This window comes from Salmo trutta, chromosome 37 (assembly GCF_901001165.1).
Source record: "Salmo trutta chromosome 37, fSalTru1.1, whole genome shotgun sequence".
In the NCBI taxonomy this organism is placed as follows: domain Eukaryota; kingdom Metazoa; phylum Chordata; class Actinopteri; order Salmoniformes; family Salmonidae; genus Salmo; species Salmo trutta.
In genome coordinates this window covers 12,501,885-12,527,487 of record NC_042993.1, presented here as the reverse complement: position 1 = coordinate 12,527,487, position 25,603 = coordinate 12,501,885, and the positions used below count along the sequence as shown (strand labels likewise).

The window sequence follows — 25,603 nt, the reverse complement described above, 5'->3', positions numbered from 1 at the left end:
GTGAGGGGGTGCTTTAGAGGCCAGGGAGGTGAAGGGGTGCATTAGAGGCCAGGGAGGTGAAGGGGTGCATTAGAGGCCAGGGAGGTGAAGGGGTGCATTAGAGGCCAGGGAGGTGATGGGTGCATTAGAGGCCAGGGAGGTGAAGGGGTGCATTAGAGGCCAGGGAGGTGAAGGGGTGCATTAGAGGCCAGGGAGGTGAAGGGGTGCATTAGAGGCCAGGGAGGTGAGGCAGTTTTTATAATTCACCTTCATCATGCTGAGGAAGAGGTTACCCCCTGTCGTGTTCCATTCCTCCTGCTAGTTAGTTCCCTTTGATCACACTCACATTTCCTCTCTTTTTCTATGCACCCCTGATCTCTCTCTAGTTCACCTTGGGTCTTTTCCAATCTTGATCCATGTTTAACAGATTTCTCTCATCCTTTCTGTTTCAGGCCTGCACAGCAGACGGTCTGGAGCTGCATAGTTATGGGATGCTGTTGCCGTGCGGCGAACGTTTCCGTGGGGTGGAGTATGTGTGCTGCCCGGGGAGGGGCGGGTCCAGTGGCAGGGGGGAGACAGAGGGAGGGGACGTTCTCCCAGCAGGACCCCAGGCCCTCACCCCTCAGGTTAAAGTCAACACAGGGTGAGTCCCATTACCCCTGCTGTGTTTGTGGTGATGATGATGATCATAATGTTTGACCTTGTACCTCATTCCCAGAGTCAAAGTGACAACACCCACCCCAAGCCCCTCTCCTGACACCGATGTGGACGAGGCAGACATGGAGGAGGAAGACGATGAGATGGTGGAAGAGAATGAGCAGGTGGTGGATGAGGAAGAGGAGGAGGCAGTAGAGGATGATGAGGAAGAGGAGGAAGAGGAGGAGGAGGAGGAGGAGGAGGAGCAGCAGCAGGAGGTTGCAGCAGCAGTGAAAGACCCAGAGGAGTATGAGTACTCCATTGACTCTGGCCCCTACCAGGCTACTGACTACACAGACTCCTTCTACTATGAGAAAGGCCAGGGTCAGACTGGTCGCAACCCCTACACATCCCCACCCCAGACCAGGGGAGACAGCCGTGAGTAACCCTCTACCTTCTCTTTCACAGTTACATCTTCGCCCTGTCCAGAAACAATTCTTAGCCCCTAATTACCACCTCTCAACTAGATCTGAGAGGATTTCATGGGCATAAGCTTTATAGGAATACCACTTTGCCCTAGATGGAATTTGATCCATATTGTCTATATTCTTACCTACAAAAGTGGAGAAGTGGGGTATTAAGTAGTATCTAGGTTTTGTGTCTAGTCTGGACCTTTCTCTCTAAAGGCCAGTCTCAGTAAGGGAATGGACTGTAGTTGCTACCCTTAGAGTGGTTAACAGGGTAGTAAAAAGACTGGGTAAATGCTGACATCACTCTCCCATCTCCCACTTACTCTTACTTACTGGGGAATGAACTGTAGTGCCCAGTTAGCATCTCCAATACTTTCTCTCTCACACTCTATCTCTCTGTAATAGACTAACGATGATTACACATACGCACGCATGCATGCAAGGGCGCGCACGCACGCACGCACTCACCATGCCTATCTGTCTGGCTGGATATAGCAGACAGGAGTAGCTGGCTGATGTATTTACAGCACTACACGTCTCCAACTCAATAATGCTGACTGTTCACCCTACTATCTGGATCAATGGCTGTCTGGTTCTCTCTCTCTCCCTGGGTAATGGCAATGATTGGGCTATCTTTCTGTCTCCCTCATCTTCCCCCTGTCTTTCATTCTGCTGCACTGCCTGTACCTCCATCTCTCTCTCTCTCTCTCTTCTCTTTTGTTTTCCATCCTCTCATTCTCCTCCTCTTCTTATCCCCCTCTCCTCCTTCTCCTCTGCAGTACCCACCCCTCGCCCCACAGATGGTGTGGATGTTTACTTCGAGATGCCAGGGGACGACAGTGAACACGCCAACTTCCTGCGTGCCAAGATGGACCTGGAGGAGCGGCGAATGAAACGTATCAATGAGGTAAGGTGGGCAGGGAGGCTGGTTTGGACAGGCAATGAACCAATAAGATGAAGCCAGGCCTGCTGTGCTGTTTCTATATCTGTGATCTCCTACAGAACCCACTGTTGACAGTCGGGGGCAAATTGCTCTGGGACCTGAAGTGAGGTCTTAATGCAATATTAATAATATTGGGAGAATCACAATTGAATACTCTTTGTGTCCTCTCTCCTCAACTGCTTCTCAAAACCGATTGGAGGAGAAGGTCGGGGGGGTGCTGGCTTTCTCATACAATGGGTTTTGAGAAGGAGGTGAGGAGAGAGGACGCGAGGAGTTTACAATTGAGATTGTCCCACTGTTCAAGTGAACCAAGCCAAGTGGATACCCATAAACAGACAGACTTTCTTAGTAGCTGTAGATTGAGGTGGATATGGAGCATTTTAAACATCAGAATGGTCCTCAGTGGATTCCTGTCTGCGGAAATCTGTGTGTGTGAGAATGACGTTAATTCATCTTGCCTTTTCAGATCATGAAAGAATGGGCTGAGGCTGACAACCAATCCAAGAACCTGCCCAAGTCTGACCGCCAGGCCCTTAATGAGGTAAGAAGATGGAATAGGAAGAGGGGATGGAAGAAAGGAGAAGGGGATAAAAGATGGGAGACGGACACTCATATACCTATTAACACAACAATGATCCCCCTCCTCTCCTCTCCCCCCAGCATTTCCAGTCTGTGTTGCAGACTCTGGAGGAGCAGGTGGCAGGGGAGAGACAGAGGCTGGTGGAGACCCACCTGGCCCGCGTGGTGGCCACCCTCAACAACAACCGCAGACTGGCCTTGGAGAGCTACCTGACTGCCGTGCAGGCCGAGCCCCCTCAGGTCCGCAGACAGCAGGGGCAGCAGGGATATCTACATTTTCTTAGGCAGAGAACATGACTGTACAAAACTGCAACGCTGCTGGGTTTTTCACGCTCAACAATTTCCTGTGTGTGTCAAGAATGGTCCACCACCCAAAGGACATCCAGACAACTTGACACAACTGTGGGAAGCATTGGAGTCAACATGGGGCAGCATCCCTGTGGAACGCTTTCGACACCTTGTAGAGTCCATACCCTGAATTGAGGCTGTTCTTAGGGCAAAGGGAGAGGTGCAACTCAATATTAGGAAGGTGTTCCTTATGTTTGGTATACTCAGTGTATATTTGTTAGGCTGAGAGTATGAGTGGACTGTAGTGTATTGTTCATTTCTTCCACACCTTCTCCACCCCCTCCATTCTCTGACTTTAATATCCCTCTTCTCTCAACAGCCGGAGCGGGTGCTGCAGGCTCTGAAGCGATACATGGCAGCAGAGCAGAAGGACCGCAGACACACTCTGAGACACTACCAGCACATTGAGGCCGTCGACCCCCAGAAGGCTGAGCAGATGAAGTTCCAGGTGTGAAATGAAAATATACCGGAATATACTATGATGAAAAGATACTGTACATCTTCCTTAAGCAGTGATGCTGCTTCATGAAAACGGATGCTCATGAAATAACTCTTAAAGTGGCAATCAGCTGTTGAAACAATAAATAAAAAAGTGTATCCCCGCCCCTGTTTCGGTAAAAAGCTGAGGGATCGGGCTGGAGAAATGTAACCACTCTCAAATTCATAGACAGAGCTATGGATACTGTGACTGACCATTCATGATATCAATTATGTTTTTGAGGCAATTGGAGTAAAACAAGCTTATAGGTTGGGTTCTAATGGGGTACCACAGTTGAGCTAAGCTCATGGGGCGTTTATAAATTATATTTGTCAAGAATCAATGGGTACATATCATTTATTTATATGTCCAAAAATGCATGTAGCAACTGCAGATTGCCCCTTTAACAAAATGATCAACACCTGATGTCATAATTATCCTTTACAGCAAAACTCATTTTCACTTGTAAATGTCAATACATTAAACCAACACATGACTCTTTCAGACTCGGTGGGGGCTTTGCCTTGTAATGAACCTAAGCAACATTGATATCTTGGGGTTGCAGGTCTACACACATCTCCATGTGATTGAGGAGAGGATGAACCAGAGCTTGGCTTTACTCTACAAGGTCCCTGCCTTGGCTGAGGAGCTGCACAATGATATCCGTACGCTACACTCCTCTCTACTCTCCTGTTAGCCATGTAGACCAGGATGTGGGGTTACTGCCCCTGTCCTAATATTCATGTTTTACTTCCTTCATAAGACATTTAGAAAGAGATAAGCTAGCATTTATCATGTTGTAATTAGTAGGTTATTATTATCTTGAAATTTCTCTAGGGAACTTTCATTCAGAAAATAAAGGATTGGTGTATATAAGGTGTAAATAACAGTTTTACTGTAAATACATTATACTGTACTGTATATCAAGCTGGGTAGCACTTTAGTTTATTGTATTTCTCTAAACACCTTTCCTGTGTTTAAAACCTGCTTGTTTCTCCCTCCATCCCTGTAGAGGACCTGGTGAAGGCGGAGCGAGGAGACATCAGTGAGCTCATGACCACTTCCTTCTCTGAGACACGCACCACCGAGGAGCTGCTTCCTGCCGAGAGTGAGGAGGAGAAGGATGATGAGGAGGAGGAGGAGGAGGAGAGAGCCTTCCAGAACAGGCCCTACCCACCCCGCATTGGTACGGACACACTCATGAATGCACGCACACACACAAAATGTTTCCTCTTCAAATAGTTCAGGAATTAATTCATTTATTTGAATACAAGCAGCAGTTAAAAAAAAAATTCTCTATTGTTTCTGTCCTGTCAAGACCCACAGCCCAACACTAAGAAAGGTGAGTTAAAGGGAAGGGACATGAAGTGTGATATTTGTCTGCCATAATGTCATTTTCAAAGAAAGAAAAAGTTGAAGTTGATCATGGCTGAAACTGTGTGTTTTCTGCTTCTGCACTCAGCCTCTACAGACGAGTATGACTATGCCACATCTGAGAGAAGCCCCACGTATGAATATGAGGAGAAAGTAAGAAACATCTATATTGTTTTTATTGCAAACATACACGTCACTTTACAGACATGGCATCCTACTTGCACTTGTGTTTACAGCACAGCCAAGAGTTACACTGACACACATTATGTCAATCATCTCTCCTTCTCTCCCTCCATCCCTACCCACTTTGTATCTCACCCCCTCATGTGTATATGGAAAAATAGCTTGTGTCGCACTGCAGCCTCCACGTGATAAACTGCTACATTTTTACTCACTTACTATGACATCCTCCCACAGCAGGAAGTCAACTCCCATAGATATGTAGTTAATGTGTTCTATTTAATTCTGTGGTACTTCCTCTGTAATGACCTATTAAATAACCCCCTCTCTCTCTCTTTCTCTCACTCTTGCTCTCACTCTCTAGATTAACACCTCTGTGGAGCTCAAGCAGGTGGTCTACAAGTCTCCTGAGATCCAGACAGATGAACTGGTGAGTCTGCTACCTAGATGTCTGGATGGGCTGGGCTGGGCGGATCCGTCCTCTCTTGTGGTATTGTAAGTCATTCCCATGATGTAATCAACCTCTAATTTCTCCATCCTACCCTCTTTGTGCCCTCTCTTCTCCTTTTCTGTTTCTGTCCTTAGCAACCAGATGCCCTGGAGACGTTCAACCGCGGGGCCATGGTGGGGTTGCTTGTGGTTGCCGTGGCCATCGCCATGGTGATGGTGATTAGTCTGTTGCTGGTGCGCAGGAAGCCATATGGCACCATCAGCCACGGCATCGTGGAGGTAGGAGGCAGGGAATCCGACAGAACCTGGACACTTTGATGCTTTCAGTAGATCTCTTTATTGCACATTAGTGTGTGGGTTTAAATATTGTTTTGACTTCACTGACTAAGGCTTCCTCCGATCTCAATGCCATAAATCTTCTTCCTTGATCATCCATCATGATCATCATCCCTTCCAGTTCCCTTACTCTCACAATTTGTTGATTAGTTGTTTATTTGTACAGATTTTAGCTGTATGCAAAATAAAACTAAAACTAAACACAATCAATCAAATGTATTTTATAAAACCTTTTTTACATCAGAAGTTGTCATAGTGCTTTACAGATGCCCAGCCTAAAACCCCAGAGAGAACGCAATGCAGATGTAGAAGCACAGAGGCAAGGAAAAACTCCCTAAAAAGCATAAACCTACTATAGGAAGAAACCTAGAGCGAAATCAGGCTCTGAGGGGTGGCCAGCCCTCTTCTGGCTGTCCAGGGTGGAGATACATGTGGCCATTAAGGCCAGATGTTTTTTGTTCATAGATGACCAGCAGGTTCAAATCATAACCATGGTGGCTATAGAGGGCGCAACAGAAACACTTCAGGAGTAAATGTCAGTTGGCTTGTCGTAGGCAGGTATTCAAAGTGTCTCTCCCTGCAGCGGCAGGTAGGAGAGGCACTTTATGCTTATAGCACAATACAGTGTCTCCTACTTCCTGCTGATAGCACTTCCTTATACCGTAGCATTGTACTGTATCAGTATGACATTTGACCCTCTGTGTCTCACAGCAGGTTGACCCCATGCTGACCCCAGAGGAGCGCCAACTAAACAAGATGCAGAACCACGGCTACGAAAACCCCACCTACAAATTCTTTGAGCAAATGAACTGAGGTGGTGGGTGTGGCCTCCCGGTCATGCCCAATCACACGAGGCGCTCCCTTTCCTTGCTTCCCCTCCTAGGGGCAGTCCCAGTCACGCCCCCTATGATGTATTAAGATGTATCATTACGACCAACACTTTAATGTAACTTGACAAGCAAATAGGGGGTATATGCCCCAAACCTGTGACCAACCATGTCCCCACATCAGTTTTTGGAACGTAAACCAGTAACAGAGACATATTACCAACTGACCCATCCTCTTACTCTTCTGGTCTAGAATAAAGGGGTGGACATTAATGCCACAGTGTAACAATCATCTCATTTAGAGAGATTCACTCCTGTCTACTTGGATAGGAATGCCATTGGAATGGCTTGAGTTGACCCCCTTATTCTTAATCAAATTGATTGGTATTTGTCAGAAACTGACTCAATGTTGAACACTGCATTTTGCTTTGTTGTGTATGTCATCTGTTTATTCTTTATTGGATTGTGTTACAGCTCTGATTCATTATATTCCAGTTCAGATAAATGGTGTAAAATGTGAACAAACAATATAGTATAACTGATCTAAAACCCCACACAAACTGGTTCTCTATCTAAAGCTACAATGACTCTGACATGATGACCACCAAGCCAATCCCACCTCCATGAGTCAATGAAGGACATCTTCTTTCAAAGCCAGGCACAGTTATAAAGGCTAAGCAGAGATGAGGAGGTTGGGTAGGGAATGTGAGGTGTTGAAGCTTGATTGACTTAGTTGTTACTTAGTTATTACTTACACCAACATATATTATCAATCCATAGTAAAATGGGTTGGTCTTTTGATATTCAGCGCAACCTCATCTCCTTCAGTCTGTGGCATCTGACACAACCGGCACCCAGAGCCTCGGTACCCAGAGCCTAGTCCATGTGATATGAACTATATCATTGAACTAATGTACCAAATGTACCATTTAAGTTAAGTGAATGACTGCTACCAAAAAAATTGTAACAAAGTAATGAGAAGTCCATTATTTTAATGAAAGCATGCAGATTTGGTGTATGATGCTACCGTCTTTGTGTTGTTCCTGTTCTTTGCTTTTGATAAGATGGAAATGTTACAGATTAAAATGGACAGTGTAAATATCTTTAGAAAAAAACATGACTTCAAAATAGACATTTCTAGAATGAATTTGCATCAATGTAATGGAATAATAACAAAAAATAAGAATACCTTGTGCTGTTCAGAGAGAGAGAACATTTTCCTAACATGGCTGATTGAAAACGGACTGTTGTAAAAACCAGCACAAGATGACACAATTAACTTCTGGCTGAATGTATTTTAGGTAGGCGTTGGACTCCATTTCCTCTTCGATAGTGCATCACTCCCCTAGTAGAACCCCAAGGAATTACCTGTAATCAGTAGACAAGCTACATGTCCAAAACCTTCCTCATTATCTCACTGTAGTTTAACACTGGATGTCTCTTTTCACTATTTGCAGGTTTGAATGAGAACAGTGGGATGTCAATCATTGTTGTGGTGCAATGGGCTTTAGCATTAGGGAACATAGTGATGTTGGCAACATGGTGATATTGGGTAACAGTTACATGTAAGGGAGGTACGCCGAGGACTGGACTATTGCTCAGATTGGGTGGGACCACAATATTTGCTCTAGCACACCTTAGTGAGTTATTTTCAGTTTATTGCTTTAAATTCAAGTTTAGTCTTTTTATTAGGGACATAGCAGGTTTCAGGCAGGATGAACATATAGACGCTGTATATAAACCAGTTGAATGTTAGTCCACTAGGGAGATGTGTTGCATCTCACTGATGCATCTGTCAGAGTTATTATGATCAATATCATTCACTGTATATAGATAAGAAGGGATTGTCCCCTTTTCAATGGCTGATTGTTGACCTCTTGGATGGGTTTTATATTTAATTTATTTTCCACTTCATGACTTTGATACCAGAGAGAGTTCTTTGTGTTGGATGGTCACATACACAGTAGGAGATTTCTTCGTAATCTACGGTGTCAACTACAACTACTGTTGGCCTACTGTACTACAGATGATCCTAACCAAAGCCAATCATCTTTCACTACTCTCAGAATTCTGAAAATAGCACCTTTTAAAACACCACCAGTCCTGAAACATCCTTAGAGGTTCATCATTTATTTATAGCTCATGGCTAGGTTGTTCTGCTGTTGTGTACTCCATGAAACCACTGGTGACACAAGGGAGTAAATTATTGATCACATCAGAGGAGAGATGTGGCTGACTCACCCTCAAACCGTTCTGTTTCTTTATTCAAACACTGCTTTGAATATGGGGAAGATGAGTTCAAATATATGACCTCAGAGATTTGAATTTTCCATGTATTGCTTTTGGATTGTAGGAATCACAGGTTGTGGTTACTGCATCAAGATAATTAGAGAGCTGAGGTAGTCTTTGTATAATTTGTACAGCTCTGTTTTGTGAAAAACGTATGTTCACAGTTTAAGTCAGTTGAACCTTGTATCGATACTACTGAAACCATAGAAGAGAATAAGCTTGCCTATGTTTCCCCAAAGACTCAAGGTTTTCCTACCAGCATTTAGCAGATGTAGAATAGTGTATACTGTAGTGACTGAACACACATTTGTATGTCCTCTCTTGATTAAGATACTTCTATGTTGGCCTTCCTCCCCTCCCTAGCCAATGAAAATGTAAACAATTATATGGAGATTTTAATTGCTGCATTATTGCCTTTTACAATGCTGTGTTTTGGATGTAATTATGTATTTTTATTTCTAAGTAATAATCAATTGGATTGAGGGTCATGTTTTCTCACTGTATGAAAAATGTAGTAGCTTGTATAAGAATACCTATAGGCACCCTAAAGAGGTTAAGTGATGTCTAACAGTTCAGATACAGTAGATATACTCTTAGTAAGTCTATAACTAAATTGTCCATGGTGTGGCACCAAGCACAACTATGAACAAATTATTGCTCTGTCAGACACTGTTACTGACTGTACAGTATATGATTTGAACTCCCACCATTTTGACTATGCTCTGATTGGAATGATACTGATGACATCACTGAGGGAGCTGATCTTCAAATCCATTCAGAACTTGACCAAACACATGCTCTGCTCTAGAAGAGGTCAGACAACTGAATAATTTGACCAATTGTCCCTGAGCTATGTTGAGTGTAATTCATGTGCAAGAAATCTGAGCAATGGAGATCTGATTAAGCTAATTAAACTGTAATAAAATGACAAATGACCCACGAAACACTGGCTCTGTTTCTTTAATCGCTGTTCTTCATCTCTGAATGAGAGAGTATTTGTGGATGTATAATATCCTCTATGGGGTCACTAACATGCTGACTACACTGAGCATGCGCGTGCGTCCGTGTGCGCCATATGTATTCTTATTGTATTTCTGTGGTTTTAAAACAGTTATGGAGTCACCCCCCATAGGAACGTGCAGTGTTTTAAGTATGGCTGGGTGTATTTTATTTGGCTGGGTGTATTGTTGATTTATCAAAGGGGTTTGATTCAGTTGACCATGAATTGTTGCTAGCTAGACTCAAAAACATTGGACTCAGTGTCGGGGCAATAAATTGGTTTAGGAACTTAACAATTTCTGTTAATGATTTGAGAAATGGGATGCAACCAGCAGAGCTGCATCTACAGTTGAAGTCGGAAGTTTACATACACCTAAGTTGGAGTAATTAAAACTCGTTTTTCAACCACTTCACAAATTTCTTGTTAACAATCTATAGTTTTGACAAGTCGGTTAGGACATCTACTTTGCATGACACAAGTCATTTTTCCAACAACTGTCCAGACAGATTATTTGACTTATAATTCACTGTATCACAATTCCAGTGAGTCAGAAGTTTACATACACTAAGTTGACTGTGCCTTTAAACAGCTTAGAAAATTCCAGAAAATTATGTCATGGCTTTAGAAGCTTCTGATAGGCTAATTGACATAATTTGACTCAATTGGAGGTGCACCTGTGGATGTATTTCAAGGTCTACCTTCAAACTCAGTGCCTCTTTGCTTGACATCATGGGAAAATCAAAAGAAATCCGCCAAGACCTCATAAAGAAAATTGTAGACCTCCACAAGTCTGGTTCATCCTTGAGAGCAATTTCCAAACGCCTGAAGGTACCGCGTTCTATTGTTTGTACAGATGAACATGGTACCTTCAGGCATTTGGAAATTGCTCTCAAGTATAAACACCATGGGACCACGCAGCCGTCATACCGCTCAGGAAGGAGATGTGTTCTGTCTCCTAGAGATGAACGTACTTTGGTGTGAAAAGTGCAAATCAATCCCAGAACAACAGCAAAGGACCTTGTGAAGATGCTGGAGGAAACAGGTATAAAAGTATCTATATCCACAGTAAAACGAGTCCTATATCGACATAACCTGAAAGGCCGCTCAGCAAGGAAGAAGCCACTGCTCCAAAATCGCCATAAAATAGCCAGACTACGGTTTGCAACTGCACATGGGGACAAAGATTGTACTTTTTGGAGAATATCCTCCGGTCTGATGAAACAAAAATCGAACTGTTTGGCCATAATGACCACCGTTATGTTTGGAGGAAAAAGGGGGAGGCTTGCAAGCAGAAGAACACCATCCCAACCATGAAGCACGGGGGTGGCAGCATCATGTGGGGTGCTTTGCTGCAGGAGGGACTGGTGCACTTTACAGAATAGATGTCATCATGAGGGGGGAAAATTAGGTGGATACATTGAAGCAACATCTCAAGACATCAGTCGGGAAGTTAAAGCTTGGTTGCAAATGGGTCTTCCAAATGGACAATGACCCCAAACACACTTCCAAAGTTGTGGCAAAATGGCTTAAGGACAACAAAGTCAAGGTATTGGAGTAGCCATCACAAAGCCCTGACCTCAATCCCATAGAAGATTTGTGGGCAGAACTGAAAAAGCGTGTGTGAGCAAGGAGGCCTACAAACCTGACTCAGTTACACCAGCTCTGTCAGGAGGAATGGGCCAAAATTCACCCAACTTATTGTGGGAAGCTTGTGGAAGGCTACCCAAAACGTTTGACCCAAGTTAAACAATTTAAAGGCAATGCTACCAAATACCACCTGAGTGTATGTAAACTTCTGACCCACTGGGAATATGATGAAAGAAATAAAAGCTGAAATAAATCATTCTCTCTACTATTATTCTAACATTTCCCATTCATAAAATAAAGGGGTGATCCTAACTGCCCTAAGACAGGGAATTGTTACTATGATTAAATGTCAGGAATTGTGAAAAACTGAGTTTAAATGTATTTGACTAAGGTGTATGTAAACTTCCGACTTCAACTGTATATGCAGATGATACAGTCATATATTCATGTACTCCTTCTCTGGTTCAGGTTTTTGAAGAGCTCCAGACTGCTTTTCAGTCGCTGCAGGCCTCCCTTTATGGTCTAAGACTGGTCTTGAATGTACAAAAAACAATATTCATGACCTTTACCAGAGGTCGCACTCAGCCAGAGAAGGTTAGCATTGTCGCATTTGGTGGCTTTTCCATTGAAAAAGTGTCATCCTACAAATACCTAGGTACAGTATATGGTTGGATGACAAGTTGTTCTTTAAAGTTCATATGGATAATTTTGTGAAGAAGCTTAAATTGAAATTGGGTTTTTATTTTCGTAATAAGGCTTGCTTCCCACTTATAGCTAGAAAGAAGCTTGTTCCGGCCACTTTTATCTCTTTAATTGATTATGGTGACTTGTTGTACATGCATGCAGCCTCCTCTGTCTTACAGAGATTGGACTCTGTTTATCATGCATCCTTGCACTTTCTAACAAATGCCAAGTCACTGACCCACCATTGCACCTTATACCAAATTGTAGATTGGACTTCACTTTATATGCGCAGAAAGCTACATTTGTATGTGTTCATCTACACAGCCCTTTTGGGTAAACTCCTCTTACATTTGATTTGATTTGATGTACCTATATTTTAAATCAATAATAAGGAAAACTTTCATCATGGTGGAAAAACACTAAAATAGATAGTTTAAGGATATGATTATCTCTCTATTGAGCTACACGACATGCAAATCAAATTGACTTTCATGAAGGTTGTGTAGGTTGGTAGTAATACACCACATAATAACAAATAACCCCCTCAAATGAACTCAAGCATGCAGCAAAGTAGTACCATACCTCTGTTCCACATCCTATTCTGTAGGCCTAAATCAAACCTCAATGGCTGCATTTACACAGGCTGCCCAATTGTGATATTTTCCCACTAATTGGTATTTTGACCCATCAGGTCAGTTCTTTGCCAATAATTGGGCAAAAGATCAGAATAGGGCTGCCTGTGTAAACGCAGCCTATTTTTCCATGCTATTTGTTTGTAGCCTTTTAACCTGAAAACTGCTGTAATTGGCAGTAATTAGATGGTCAGTCTTTGGGGGTGGTTTCCTGGACACAGATTTTAGTTCTAGTCTTGGATGAAAAAGCAAACTCAATAGAAAATGTCCATTGAAATTGCGTTTAGTCCAATATATGTATCAACTCTCAGTATGACATCCTCATAAATGTAGACCTGTTGTTCAATCAGTAAAAAAACTGGTTCTGTCATTCACCTTTTCCCTCATGATTTCTTAGCCATCAGGATTAGGGTGAAGTTGATCTGTCAGTGCTGTCATGTACTTGGTATGGCACCAATGGGCATCCTTAATGTATGCCATCTACTGGATGTGTTGTATAGAACTCGCCAGCTTTGTAGCACTAAAACCCGGAAATTAGTTACCTCTTGTTCGTTCAGCCATCCCTATGGGAAAAATGAATGGAGAAAGAATAGGGTTTTGGAATAAATGCAGAAAAATAAAGTCTGAGGTTAACACAGGTTTAGGAGATCGTATATGTTTTATACTATGACATAATAGCAGTCAGTGCACATGACCTTTATGAATTCTGAAGCCTTTATGTGCTGTTTTTTGTAACATAAATTCTTTAAAAATTCACAAAAAGGGACGTTAGCTGATGAAGGTTATCTCATAAAACAAAATGTATCAGATCTCCTAAGCATGTGTTTACCAAAGGCCTTATTTTGGATGTTTACCGCCCCCAAAAAACACCATCAATTATCCTCATAGGCATTGTCCAACAAACCATGGTGGAGTTAGTGCCTACAAAAAGACACCATTACTATTTCTCTCACTTGTGGTATTACAGAAAACATGCACTTTGTGTGCCACATAGAGATAGAGGACACATCTTTATAACTATGCATTATAGTGGCTGTGACAACATGGGCAGTGCCATTGAGGGTACAACCCATAGGAATTCCCACCCAGTTTCCTACTTTAAAATGGTGGATGATGGCAATGTCCAATAGCAATGTTCATGCTAAAATGGGTTATATCCATGATGAGTCCTCGATGTATCTTTATGGTGTGACTTGTAACTAGTGGCGACCGCATGCAGTAAAGTGGACATTCGTGCCTATGGAAAACTCGAGATTGCCACGGCGAGATAACGTGGATTAATTTGCTATTTATTTGCAGCGTCAACAGGTGTCTCCAGGTGCGATGTCCAAGGTACCTTTCAACTTCAATCAAGATTTCATTATGAACAAACTTTTACTGCGTGGAAACTGACAGAACTGATTTTAGCGCCTTAGCCATAATGCATACTTTTGTTTCATATTTAGAAAAAACAGCAACAAACAAAGAAATTCAATACAAAGCAGTTAAACAATAGACATATAATATGCCTTAATGTATAGATCAAAACACTGTATTTAATAAAAAACGTAAACCTATGTGTTCAGATAGTGACTGGACATAAATACTTAGAATTCTAGCCCAGAAAAAGTTATCTTAAATTAACCAGCAGACAAACATACCTTATACAGTCAACAATGATTTAAAAAACTGAATATCGATCATCAATTCACCGGGACAGGGCTGCTAATACTATACATTTCCTTTTCTTAATTCCTCTTCATTTGGGTTCGGAAGTATGACACACAAATAACTGTGTGTCAACTGTACAAAGAAAATCAATATGTTTATGCTCAGAAAAATGTAATTGAGCCAAGGGAGAGAATTGTCTTTTTTGATTTCTAAAAACAAGAGGAAAGTGTTTGTCACTGTCATGTCGAGTTGGGAAGTTATATTATAGCTGGAATACTATGTAGGCCTACAGTGCGTTATCTTGTAAACAGAGCAAACAAGTCTTGTTGTATCAATACTTACCCTTTGGGACCAGTGTTGTCATCTGGCTGATGTCTTAGATAAGGAAAAGGAGAGATGGCTATGTTATAGAATTAACTTATATGGTTTTATTTATTTCATCTATAGGATATTGTAGATGCTACATGGTCAAGAGCTATAGCCTAGACAATACATTTTCTGTACTACATTTTTTGCCATTTCAAACTGGATCACTAGAGAATCTGATGCAGCATGTTTAAAATAAATCAAATATATACTGTACATCATGCTGACATGATGCCTGTTAAAAAACTTGGAAGGCTTTGAAACTTGCAGTCAATGAAGATTACTCTTTCACCACAAAATAACCTAATTTAAATGAACATGATAATACAAAAATGCAGTGGTGGTGTAGGACACATACCATCAAAAATGTGAAGTGTGCCACCCTTCCCAAAAGTGCACTGCTCAAAAAAATAAAGGGAACACTTAAACAACACATCCTAGATCTGAATGAAATAAATAATCTTTTTAAATACTTTTTTCTTTACATAGTTGAATGTGCTGACAACAAAATCACACAAAAATAATCAATGGAAATCCAATTTATCAACCCATGGAGGTCTGGATTTGGAGTCACACTCAAAATTAAAGTGGAAAACCACACTACAGGCTGATCCAACTTTGATGTAATGTCCTTAAAACAAGTAAAAATGAGGCTCAGTAGTGTGTGTGGCCTCCACGTGCCTGTATGACCTCCCTACAACGCCTGGGCATGCTCCTGATGAGGTGGCGGATGGTCTCCTGAGGGATCTCCTCCCAGACCTGGACTAAAGCATCCGCCAACTCCTGGACAGTCTGTGGTGCAACGTGGCGTTGGTGGATGGAGCGAGACATGATGTCCCAGATGTGCTCAATTGGATTCAGGTCTGGGGAACGGGCGGGCCAGTCCATAGCATCAATGCCTTTCTCTTGCAGGAACTGCTGACACACTCCAGCCACATGAGGTCTAGCATTGTCTTGCATTAGGAGGAACCCAGGGCCAACCGCACCAGCATATGGTCTCACAAGGGGTCTGAGGATCTCATCTCGGTACCTAATGGCAGTCAGGCTACCTCTGGCGAGCACATGAAGGGCTGTGCAGCCCCCCAAAGAAATGCCACGCCACACCATGACTGACCCACCGCCAAACCGGTCATGCTGGAGGATGTTGCAGGCAGAAGAACGTTCTCCACGGCGTCTCCAGACTCTGTCACGTGCTCAGTGTGAACCTGCTTTCATCTGTGAAGAGCACAGGGCGCCAGTGGCGAATTTGCCAATCTTGGTGTTCTCTGGCAAATGCCAAACGCCCTGCACGGTGTTGGGCTGTAAGCACAACCCCCACCTGTGGACGTCGGCCCTCATACCACCCTCATGGAGTCTGTTTCTGACCGTTTGAGCAGACACATGCACATTTGTGGCCTGCTGGAGGTCATTTTGCAGGGCTCTGGCAGTGCTCCTCTTGCTCCTCCTTGCACAAAGGTGGAGGTAGCGGTCCTGCTGCTGGGTTGTTGCCCTCCTACGGCCTCCTCCACGTCTCCTGATGTACTGGCCTGTCTCCTGGTAGCGCCTCCATGCTCTGGACACTACGCTGACAGACACAGCAAACCTTCTTGCCACAGCTCGCATTGATGTGCCATCCTGGATGAGCTGCTCTACTTGAGCCACTTGTGTAGGTTGTAGACTCCGTCTCATGCTACCACTAGAGTGAAAGCACCGCCAGCATTCAAAAGTGACCAAAACATCAGCCAGGAAGCATAGGAACTGAAAAGTGGTCTGTGGTCACCACCTGTAGAACCACTCCTTTATTGGGGGTGTCTTGCTAATTGCCTATAATTTCCACCTGTTGTCTATTCCATTTGCACAACAGCATGTGACATTTATTGTCAATCAGTGTTGCTTCTTAAGTGGACAGTCTGATTTCACAGAAGTGTGATTGACTTGGAGTTACATTGTGTTGTTTAAGTGTTCCCTTTATTTTTTTGAGCAGTGTAGTTGCTTGCCAAGACAACATTGAATATTCCCGAGGCCTAGTTACAGTTTTGACTTAAAAATCGACTATAAAATCTATGATAAAACTTTAATGCTTTCTAGCAATGATCAACAACCTGACATAGCTTGAAGAATTGTTTAAATATTGTACAATCCAGGTTGTACAATCCTTAGAAACTTACTCAGAAAGACTTACAGTTGATGTTGGAAGTTTACATACACCTTAGCCAAATACATTTAAACTCCATTTTTCACAAATCCTGACATTTAATCCGAGTAAAAATTCCCTGTCTTAGGTCAGTTAGGATCACCACTTTATTTTAAAAATGTGAAATGTCAGAATAATAGTAGAGAGAATGATTTCTTTCAGCTTTTATTTCTTTCATCACATTCCCAGTGGGTCAGAAGTTTACATACACTCAATTAGTATTTGGTAGCATTGCCTTTAAATTGTTTAACTTGGGTCAAACATTTCAGGTAGCCTTCCACAATAAGTTAGGTGAATTTTGGCCCATTCCTCCTGACAGAGCTGGTGTAACTGAGTCAGGTTTGTAGGCCTCCTTGCTCACACACGCTTTTTCAGTTCTGCCCACGTATTTTCTATAGGATTGAGGTCAATGCTTTGTGATGGCCACTCCAATACCTTGACTTTGTTGTCCTTAAGCCATTTTGTCACAACTTTGGAAGTATGCTTGGGATCATTGTCCATTTGGAAGACCCATTTGCGACCAAGCTTTAACTTCCCTGTAGCTCAGTTGGTAGAGCATGGTGTTTGCAACGCCAGGGTTGTGGGTTCGATTCCCACGGTGGACCAGCACAGAAAAAAAATGTATGAAATGTATGCATTCACTACTGTAAGTCGCTCTGGATAAGAGCAAATAAGAGTAAAAAAAATGATGTCGTGAGATGTTGCTTCAATATATCCACATACATTTCCCTCCTCGTGATGCCATCTATTTTGCAAAGTGCACCAGTCCCTCCTGCAGCAAACCACCCCCACAACATGATGCTGCCACCCATGTGCTTCACGGTTGGGGTGGTGTTCTTTGGCTTACAAGCCTCCCCCTTTTTCCTCCAAACATAATGTCATTATGGCCAAACAGTTCTATTTTTGTTTCATCAGACCAGAGGACATTTCTCCAAAAAGTACGATCTTTGTCCCCATGTGCAGTTGCAAACCGTAGTCTGGCTTTTTTATGGCAGTTTTGGAGCAGTGGCTTCTTCCTTGCTGAGCGGCCTTTCAGGTTATGTCGATATAGGACTCGCTTTACTGTGGATATAGATACTTTTGGACCTGTTTCCTCCAGCATCTTCACAAGGTCCTTTGCTGTTGTTCTGGAATTTATTTTCACTTTTCGCACAAATGTACTTTCATCTCTAGGAGACAGAACGCGTCTCCATCCTGAGCGGTATGACGGCTGCGTGGTCCCATGGTTATACTTGCGTACTATTGTTTGTACAGATGAACGTGGTACCTTCAGGCGTTTGGAAATTGCTCCAAAGGATGAACCTGACTTGCGGAGGTCTACAATTATTTTTTTAGGTCTTGGCTGATTTATTTTGATATTCCTATGATGTCAAGCAATGCGGTGCTGAATTTGAAGGTAGGCCTTGAAATACATCCACAGGTACACCTCCAATTGACTAAAATGATGTCAATTAGCTTCTAAAGCCATGACGTCATTTTCTGGAATTTTCCAAGCTGTTTAAAGGCACAGTCAACTTAGTGTATGTAAACGTCTGACCCACTGGAATTGTGGTACAGTGAATTCTAAGTGGAATAATCTGTCTGTAAACAATTGTTGGAAAAATTACTTGTGTTATGCACAAAGTAGATGTCCTTACCGACTTGCCATAGCTATAGTTTGTTAACAAGACATTTGAGGAGTGGTTGAAAAAGGAGTTTTACTGACTCCAACCTAAGTGTATGTAAACTTCTGACTTCAGCTGTAAATATATGAAAACAATAGAACTGGAAGTTGAAAAATCTGATGTGTGATGTGCTGTATCTTATTCAATTGTCTATATTTTATAGGAGCGAAAAGGGTGGCGTCGCCATGGTAACAGGTACATTGCAGTACCTGTAGAAGTGGGCCTAATCTAAAGTCTTATGTAACATCCAGCACGCAGACAAGCCAACTGTAACTGAGTTTAACAGAGTCTATTTGTTTTGTTTATTTATTTTGTATTTTGGGTGCATTATTTTTGTCTGAGCTGGGGTTGAGTGATTGGGGTGGTTGAGTCAACTTTCACTAACTCTGATCAGGCCATTAATTGTTTTCTTTCCCTGTTTAACTCTGTTGCAGATAAAACATTTGCATACAAAAAAGTAAGAGTAAAAGCCCGACGTTATCATCGGTATATTCATGGAGTGGCGGGTAGCCTAGTGGTTAGAGCGTTGGACTAGTAAACGAAAGGTTGCAAGATCGAATCCCTGAGCTGACAAGATGAAAATCTGTTGTTCTGCCTAACAAGGCAGTTAACCCACTGTTCCTAGGCTGTCATTGAAAATAAGAATTTTTTCTTAACTGACTTGCCTAGTAAAACAATGAATTGTTTGAGAAATACAGAAAATACATTTAGCTTGGGCTAAGGCTAAATGGACTGATTCTACATCTGATTGGCAGTCCTTCAGATATTTGACAAATAGATGTCTTTCCCTGGTTAAAAAAGCAAAATCAACACATTTCTTGAATTGTGTATCAAAGAGTGGTGGTAATCCAGCCAATTTCTGGAAAGTGGTCAAATATTTTAAACAAAACTCCACCCCCTCATTGCCCCAGCAGGTTTTGACAGCCTCTGGTCCAATTCTAGACCAAATGGAAATTAGTGATGATTTTAATAAAAATGTTGCTTCAGCTAGCTACCTGTTTGAAAGGATAATCTCTGAAAGTTCATATCATCCCAACAGAGAGAGTAATTTAGTCACCTCAGATAAGATTGGAGAAAATGATGCACTAACAGACTCATTTTCATTTCAACCCTTTGATGTCGATGATGTACTAAGTGTTTGCTAAAGATTGATGTAAAAGCAGCCGGCCGCGACCGGGAGACCCATGGGGCGACGCACAATTGGCCTAGCGTCGTCCAGGTTAGGGGAGGGTGTAGCCGGCAGGGATATCCTTGTCTCATCGCGCACTAGTGACTCCTGTGGCGGGCCGGGCGTAGTGCACGCTGACATGGTCGCTAGGTGTACGGTGTTTCCTCCAACACATTGGTGCGGCTGGCTTCCGGGTTGGATGGGCATTGTGTCAAGAAGCAGTGTGGCTTGGTTGGGTTGTGTTTCGGAGGACGCATGGCTCTCAACCTTCGCCTCTCCCGAGTCCGTACAGGAGTTGCAGCGATGAGACAAGACTGTAACTTCTACCAATTGGATACCACGAAATTGGGGATAAAAAGGGGTAAAAAAAGAAAGATTGATGTAAAAAAAAACCTAGGGGCTGATTCACATGATCCTTTCTTACTGCAGCTCTCTGACCCACTGTGTGAATACTGCTGTCAGTAGAATGTACATTGGCTAGTCAGGATTAATGTATGTCAGTCATTATTGCCCTATATGGGAAAAAACACATTATTTCAAATCTGGAAAATCACATGATTTCACATGTGAAATTTCCACGTTTCGCAAATGCTGACCAGTAACTAAACTGTATGGATAATAGAAAGATCAGTCTACCATTCTAGTGACATGGACAATAGAGACTCCTTTTCTCTCCGATAAATTGAGTAGCTAATTATGTCTTAAGAACAAAATATTATATATTATTATTTTTTTTTTTTTTAAATGATTGTGATTTAAGTTAGTAGGAAGTCAAAATACTATAGAGGTAAAAAAAAAAACGTAATAGTGAAAAATTTTATCCAAGATTTTATTTTGTTAGGTTTAAAAAAGCTAGGCACTTAAGCAAATCATGAGTAAGTGCACAACCTTTCCCTTTCCCTGTAACCACAATTAGTATTTAACAGTAGTAAACCATAAGTCATAGGTAGAGGATGGTAAGGCAAAACAGTAACTACACTTTATGGACAATAGAAAGGTCATTCTACCATTCCCGTGACATGGACAATAAAAACTCATTTTCTCTCGACTATAAGTAGCTAATCATGTCTTAAAAACAAAATATAATAAGATTTGTTTATCTTGAAGAAATAATTATGATTGAAGTTAGGAGGAAATCAAAATACTCTAAGGTGTAGTTAGTAGTGTTGCAAACATTAAAACAGCTATATCCAGTTTAAACCTCAGCAGTGAACAGTAAGGTTGAGTCATGGGGAGTAGATTGGTGACTTGATGTTAGAATGTTCCACCCGAGTCATGTTTTACATATTATCTGATGAATAAACTTGTACAGCAGGTATGTCCAAAATTAAATTAAGATAACAGCCTTGATCGATTATGTGAAAACTGTGGGGGAAAAAAAGCTATAGTCTAATATGTAAATGAATTATATTGGTGCAGGCACCTGATTTTACCATATACCTACAGTAGCAACACCCTTAAACTGTGACTATGTTCATGATGTAACATGACCTCATGTGCCATGATGCTCAGGGAGATTAACAGACACTAAACCATGTGAATAAGGCTGGGATTCAATCATTGCAGATTTTCTGCTACTTCTCTTTGGTTGTTTATGCTGTTTCAGAGGTGCCTGATTAGTATGGCTGATAACCTTGACTGCTTCCTGTCACAACCCTGTGCACTCAAATAATGACATTTTATTGACATTGTCATTAGATATTGATATAGTATGAAGCCACTCCGGTCCTAACTTTCCTTGGTTGAATACTAACTGTAGTTGCCAATATGAATTGTTTGCTATTTTGTGGACTTGTCCATGATGCATTATCCACAATGATTGAATTCTGCCTAAATGAGCTTTGTTGATATACTTACAGTATATCCATATTTTGGGCACAAGAGGGCAGTGTCTTGCTTTAGAAAGAGCGATAGAGAGAGACAGAGACAGGGGTTAAGGTAGATATCAGGCATATCAACATGGATTTTATGGCAAAATATTACCCTTTTGATTGATATGAATATCAATGAAGAATAAAGTCACACACTCCATCGTACTCTATTGTAGGCCTACTCAATGTTTGTTTGAAAATAGTGCCTTATCAATTGTTTTTCTTTTGCATGATCAATATCCCACCCTTCATCTCCCTAAGGCCTACTTTTATTGGCTTTTAAATATATATATTTTATTGTATTGTGTTTACTTATTTTGATGGAATGTGCATCTTGTCAAATGTGTCTTCAGTTCCGATACGTCTAATAAATATTCCAGTATCTAAGTATCATTAAATTGCATGAACACTACATTTGCACTCATCTTTATAATTGAATTATATGAATTTGACTTCACTGAAAGTTGAATGGTTCTGTGTAATACAGTGTGAAAGGGGAACTGAGAGGGAACACCCTGTATGAAGGACCTGATTTGATGTACATAGAGTGGGTTCCCCCTCTAACATTGGGGAAGACCCCCCTCCCACACTCTACACCATACGCTGTTCTCTATCCCTACACAGCATGGTACAGGTTGAATCACACAGCCTTTCATATGGTATATCTTAAGATACTACTGTATAGTGCATAGCAGTGAGCTACTGGCTCAGTAGCTAAGTGCTCGATTCAATCCATAGAGCTGAAGACCTTTGCTACATCGCAATATACATTTAAAAGCAATGTTCCCGCGTTTGTGGAGACTAAACACTGCATATGTTAGCTCAATTGGACATTAAAAAAAAAGAACTTTTTAAAATTTAACCAGGCAAGTCAGTTAAGAACAAATTCTTATTTACAATGACTGCCTACCCCGGCCAAACCCGGGCGACTCTGGGCCAATTGTGCACCGCCCTATGGGACTCCCAATCACGGCCAAAAGTGGTGCAGCCTGGATTCAAACCAGGTAGTGCAGTAACACCTCTTGCACTGAGATGCAGTGTCTTAGACCACTGCGACACTCGGGAGCCCCATTACCTGATCTCCAGTACTACGGATTGAATCGAGCCCAAGAACCTTGAACTAAACGAAACACTAACTTAGAAATTACCCAGAACTACTCAGGACTAGACAAAAGTTTTATATTCCCTTTGTTTTTAACTTTTCTACCATGAATTATGTGCACTGTATCTACTGTATGTATAGGTTATGCAAGTATAATGATGTATATTCATGTGTACCTTTGACGCTGTAATAATCTGAACTAAATCAATTTCCTAACAGCTTCGGTTGGTACAGCAATAAAGTCTTGAATCTTGAATGTTCCCTTCCTTCCTTGGAAAGTTAATCATGGCAGAGATGCTGCAATACATGATAAGCATCTGTAGGCTATATATAGAAGGAGTAAGTACTTGGAGCTGTTATTGTGCTACCTGTGTAGTGTATAAGTTGTCATTGAATGGTTAAGGTTGGGTAGGGGGAAGGCCCTCTGACTCAAACCAGTGCACATTCAAGTTGGAAAAATTGCTTTTCTTAGGAAATAGAAACTTACACAAGAGTTTATACAGAAAAATAGTAATGTACATGTGCACACAAGCAACAAACACACACATTTAAGGCTTCATTCATTTGAATCCAGATTTTTTTGAGTGAATCAGGCTATGTCATACTGTATGATCTTCAAGGGGAGATATGGCTTTAAATGGATAGCTCTGGATAGCTCGAGATTTTGGAAATGAAGCCGTTTATCTACAGTGCACTCCATAATTATTGGGACAGTTCTTTTGGCTCTACACTCCAAAAGTTTGGATTTCAAATCAAACAATTACTATGAGGTTAAAGTATAGATTATCAGCTTTTATTTGAGGGTATTTGTGTACATACAGGTTGTACCATTTAGAAATGACAATACTTTTTATACATAGTCCCCCTATTTCACAGCACCAAAAGTATTGGGACAATTGGCTTGACAGGTGTTTCTGTTTGTCGGGTGTGTTCCGTCACATGATTTGTGCAGGCATAAGAAAGCTGTCAATGTGTAGTCTTGATTCTAGGCTTTGAGTTTGCCTTTGAAGTCTGCTATTGGTGTCTGTCAACATGAGGACAAAAGAGGTGTCAATGAAAGTCAGGGAAGCCATTATGAGGCTGAAAAATCCAGCTGAAAAAATATATCAGAAACATAACCAAAACTTTAGGCTTACTAAAAACAACAGTTTGGAACATCATTAAAAAGGAAGAAAGCACTGGTGAGCTCAGCAACGTAAGCAGCCTGGTAGGCCATGGAAGACCCAAAAGTGGATGACCTGGAAAAGGGTCTTATGGACAGATGAGACAAAGATCAACATGTACCAGAGTGATAGCAAGAGGAAAGAGTGGAGAAAAAAAGGAACTTCCCAAGATCCACAGCATACCACCTCATCTGTGAAATATGGCAGAGAGGGTGTTATGGCTTGGGCATGTACTGTATGGCTGCCACTGGAACTGGCTCACTTGTCTTCATTGATGATGTAACTGCTGACGGCAGCAGCAGAATGAATTCTGAAGTGTACAGAAACATCTTGTCTGCTAAAGCAGTGGTTCCCAAACTGTGGGTCGGGACCCACTTGTGGGTCGCGGCAGGGTCCAGGTGGGTCGCGGCATGACATAGAAAAACATTTTCAGTGTAAACTTAAATGACTAAAACCAAATAGAAAGTAGATAATGAACCAATACATTTTTCAATAATAGCCTATAATCTTTCAGAATGTACATTCAACAAAATAAAAGCTAGACACCAGCCATGTCAAAATGCATAGAATTGTAGGACATTAGCTTAAAAACTTAAAACAATTATCTCAACTCCATGGTAAAATGAATAGAATTGCAGGAAATGGAATTGAAAATTGCAAAATGTTCTTTCAGCTCAATGGCAGGATGTGTGGAATTGCAGGAGATTAGCTTTGAAACTGCAAAATGTTCTGTCCGCAGCCAAGATCATATATTTGGTCTGTGTATGCTTTTTTTACTGCTCAACCCTTATGGTGCGTCGTGACCCCCTAATTGGTGGGTCAGGCAAAAACGTTTGGGAACCCCTGTGCTAAAGTACAAGCAAATGCCTCCAAACTCATTGGATGGCGCTTCTTCATACAGCAAGACAATGACCCCTAACATACTGCCATAGCAACTAGGGAGTTTTTCAGGGCCAAAAAGTGGAAAGTTCTCAACTGCATTTCATTTATTGAAGATGAGACTTAAGGGAAAAAGACATCAAAACAAACAACAACTGAAGATGGCTGCAGTACAGGCCTGGCAGAGTATCACCAGAGAAGATACCCAGAGAAGATATATCACTCAGATATAGGACACTTAAGAACAAACTTCCTTTAAAAAAAATTTAATTTGTTGTTCTATCTGTTGTTCCATGTAGTCAATCTCTTATTCAATGTGTTTCTATGGGCTAATAGCGGTAAGGGCCAAAATAATTTTTCCTAAAATATATATATTTTTTTACTTAAGGGGGTCTTAAAATTCCAAATCAAATAGCAAAATGATCCTTGGTATGACCTTCTTAAAACAATTACACATAGCTTAGTAGACCTTACAAGCCCTTAACTAACAATGCAGTTTTAAGAAACATAAGTGTTAAGAAAGTATTTAGTAAATTAACTGAAGTAAAAAATAAATGCAAAAATAGAAGCCTAGAATGCTAGTACCATGCTAAAATCTTGAACAATCACTTTAAGACTGTAAGCAGACGAGTTTAGTTGAAAGTAGATATTATCATCAGTTCTCTTGTACCATAAGGACTACTAACTCAGACTGGCTGCCTGTTATCTCAAGGATTCCACACTTACTCAAACATTGACTACAGAAACAAGCTAGGGTTCCACTGTAAAGATTTTC

At 41.5% G+C, this 25,603-nt stretch overlaps 1 protein-coding gene across 3 annotated transcripts in view; it reads left to right on the top strand.

Annotated features, from left to right (window-relative positions):
- The window catches only part of LOC115177559 (amyloid-like protein 1), a 53,253-nt gene extending 43,420 nt beyond the window's left edge, over window positions 1-9,833 (top strand). The window contains exons 5-17 of one of the 3 annotated variants that reach the window (XM_029738460.1): window positions 432-622; window positions 698-1,053; window positions 1,865-1,992; window positions 2,495-2,569; window positions 2,689-2,847; window positions 3,275-3,403; window positions 3,999-4,098; window positions 4,446-4,619; window positions 4,752-4,775; window positions 4,896-4,960; window positions 5,352-5,417; window positions 5,573-5,716; window positions 6,488-9,833. In XM_029738460.1, coding sequence (XP_029594320.1) covers window positions 432-622; window positions 698-1,053; window positions 1,865-1,992; window positions 2,495-2,569; window positions 2,689-2,847; window positions 3,275-3,403; window positions 3,999-4,098; window positions 4,446-4,619; window positions 4,752-4,775; window positions 4,896-4,960; window positions 5,352-5,417; window positions 5,573-5,716; window positions 6,488-6,586 — 1,710 coding nt within the window. In that variant the 3' untranslated portion in view covers window positions 6,587-9,833. Of the gene's footprint in view, window positions 1-431; window positions 623-697; window positions 1,054-1,864; window positions 1,993-2,494; window positions 2,570-2,688; window positions 2,848-3,274; window positions 3,404-3,998; window positions 4,099-4,445; window positions 4,620-4,751; window positions 4,776-4,895; window positions 4,961-5,351; window positions 5,418-5,572; window positions 5,717-6,484 lie in introns of all 3 variants that reach the window. The other 2 variants (XM_029738459.1, XM_029738461.1) reach the window with 2 other exon arrangements.
- The last annotated feature ends 15,770 nt before the right edge of the window (window positions 9,834-25,603 follow it).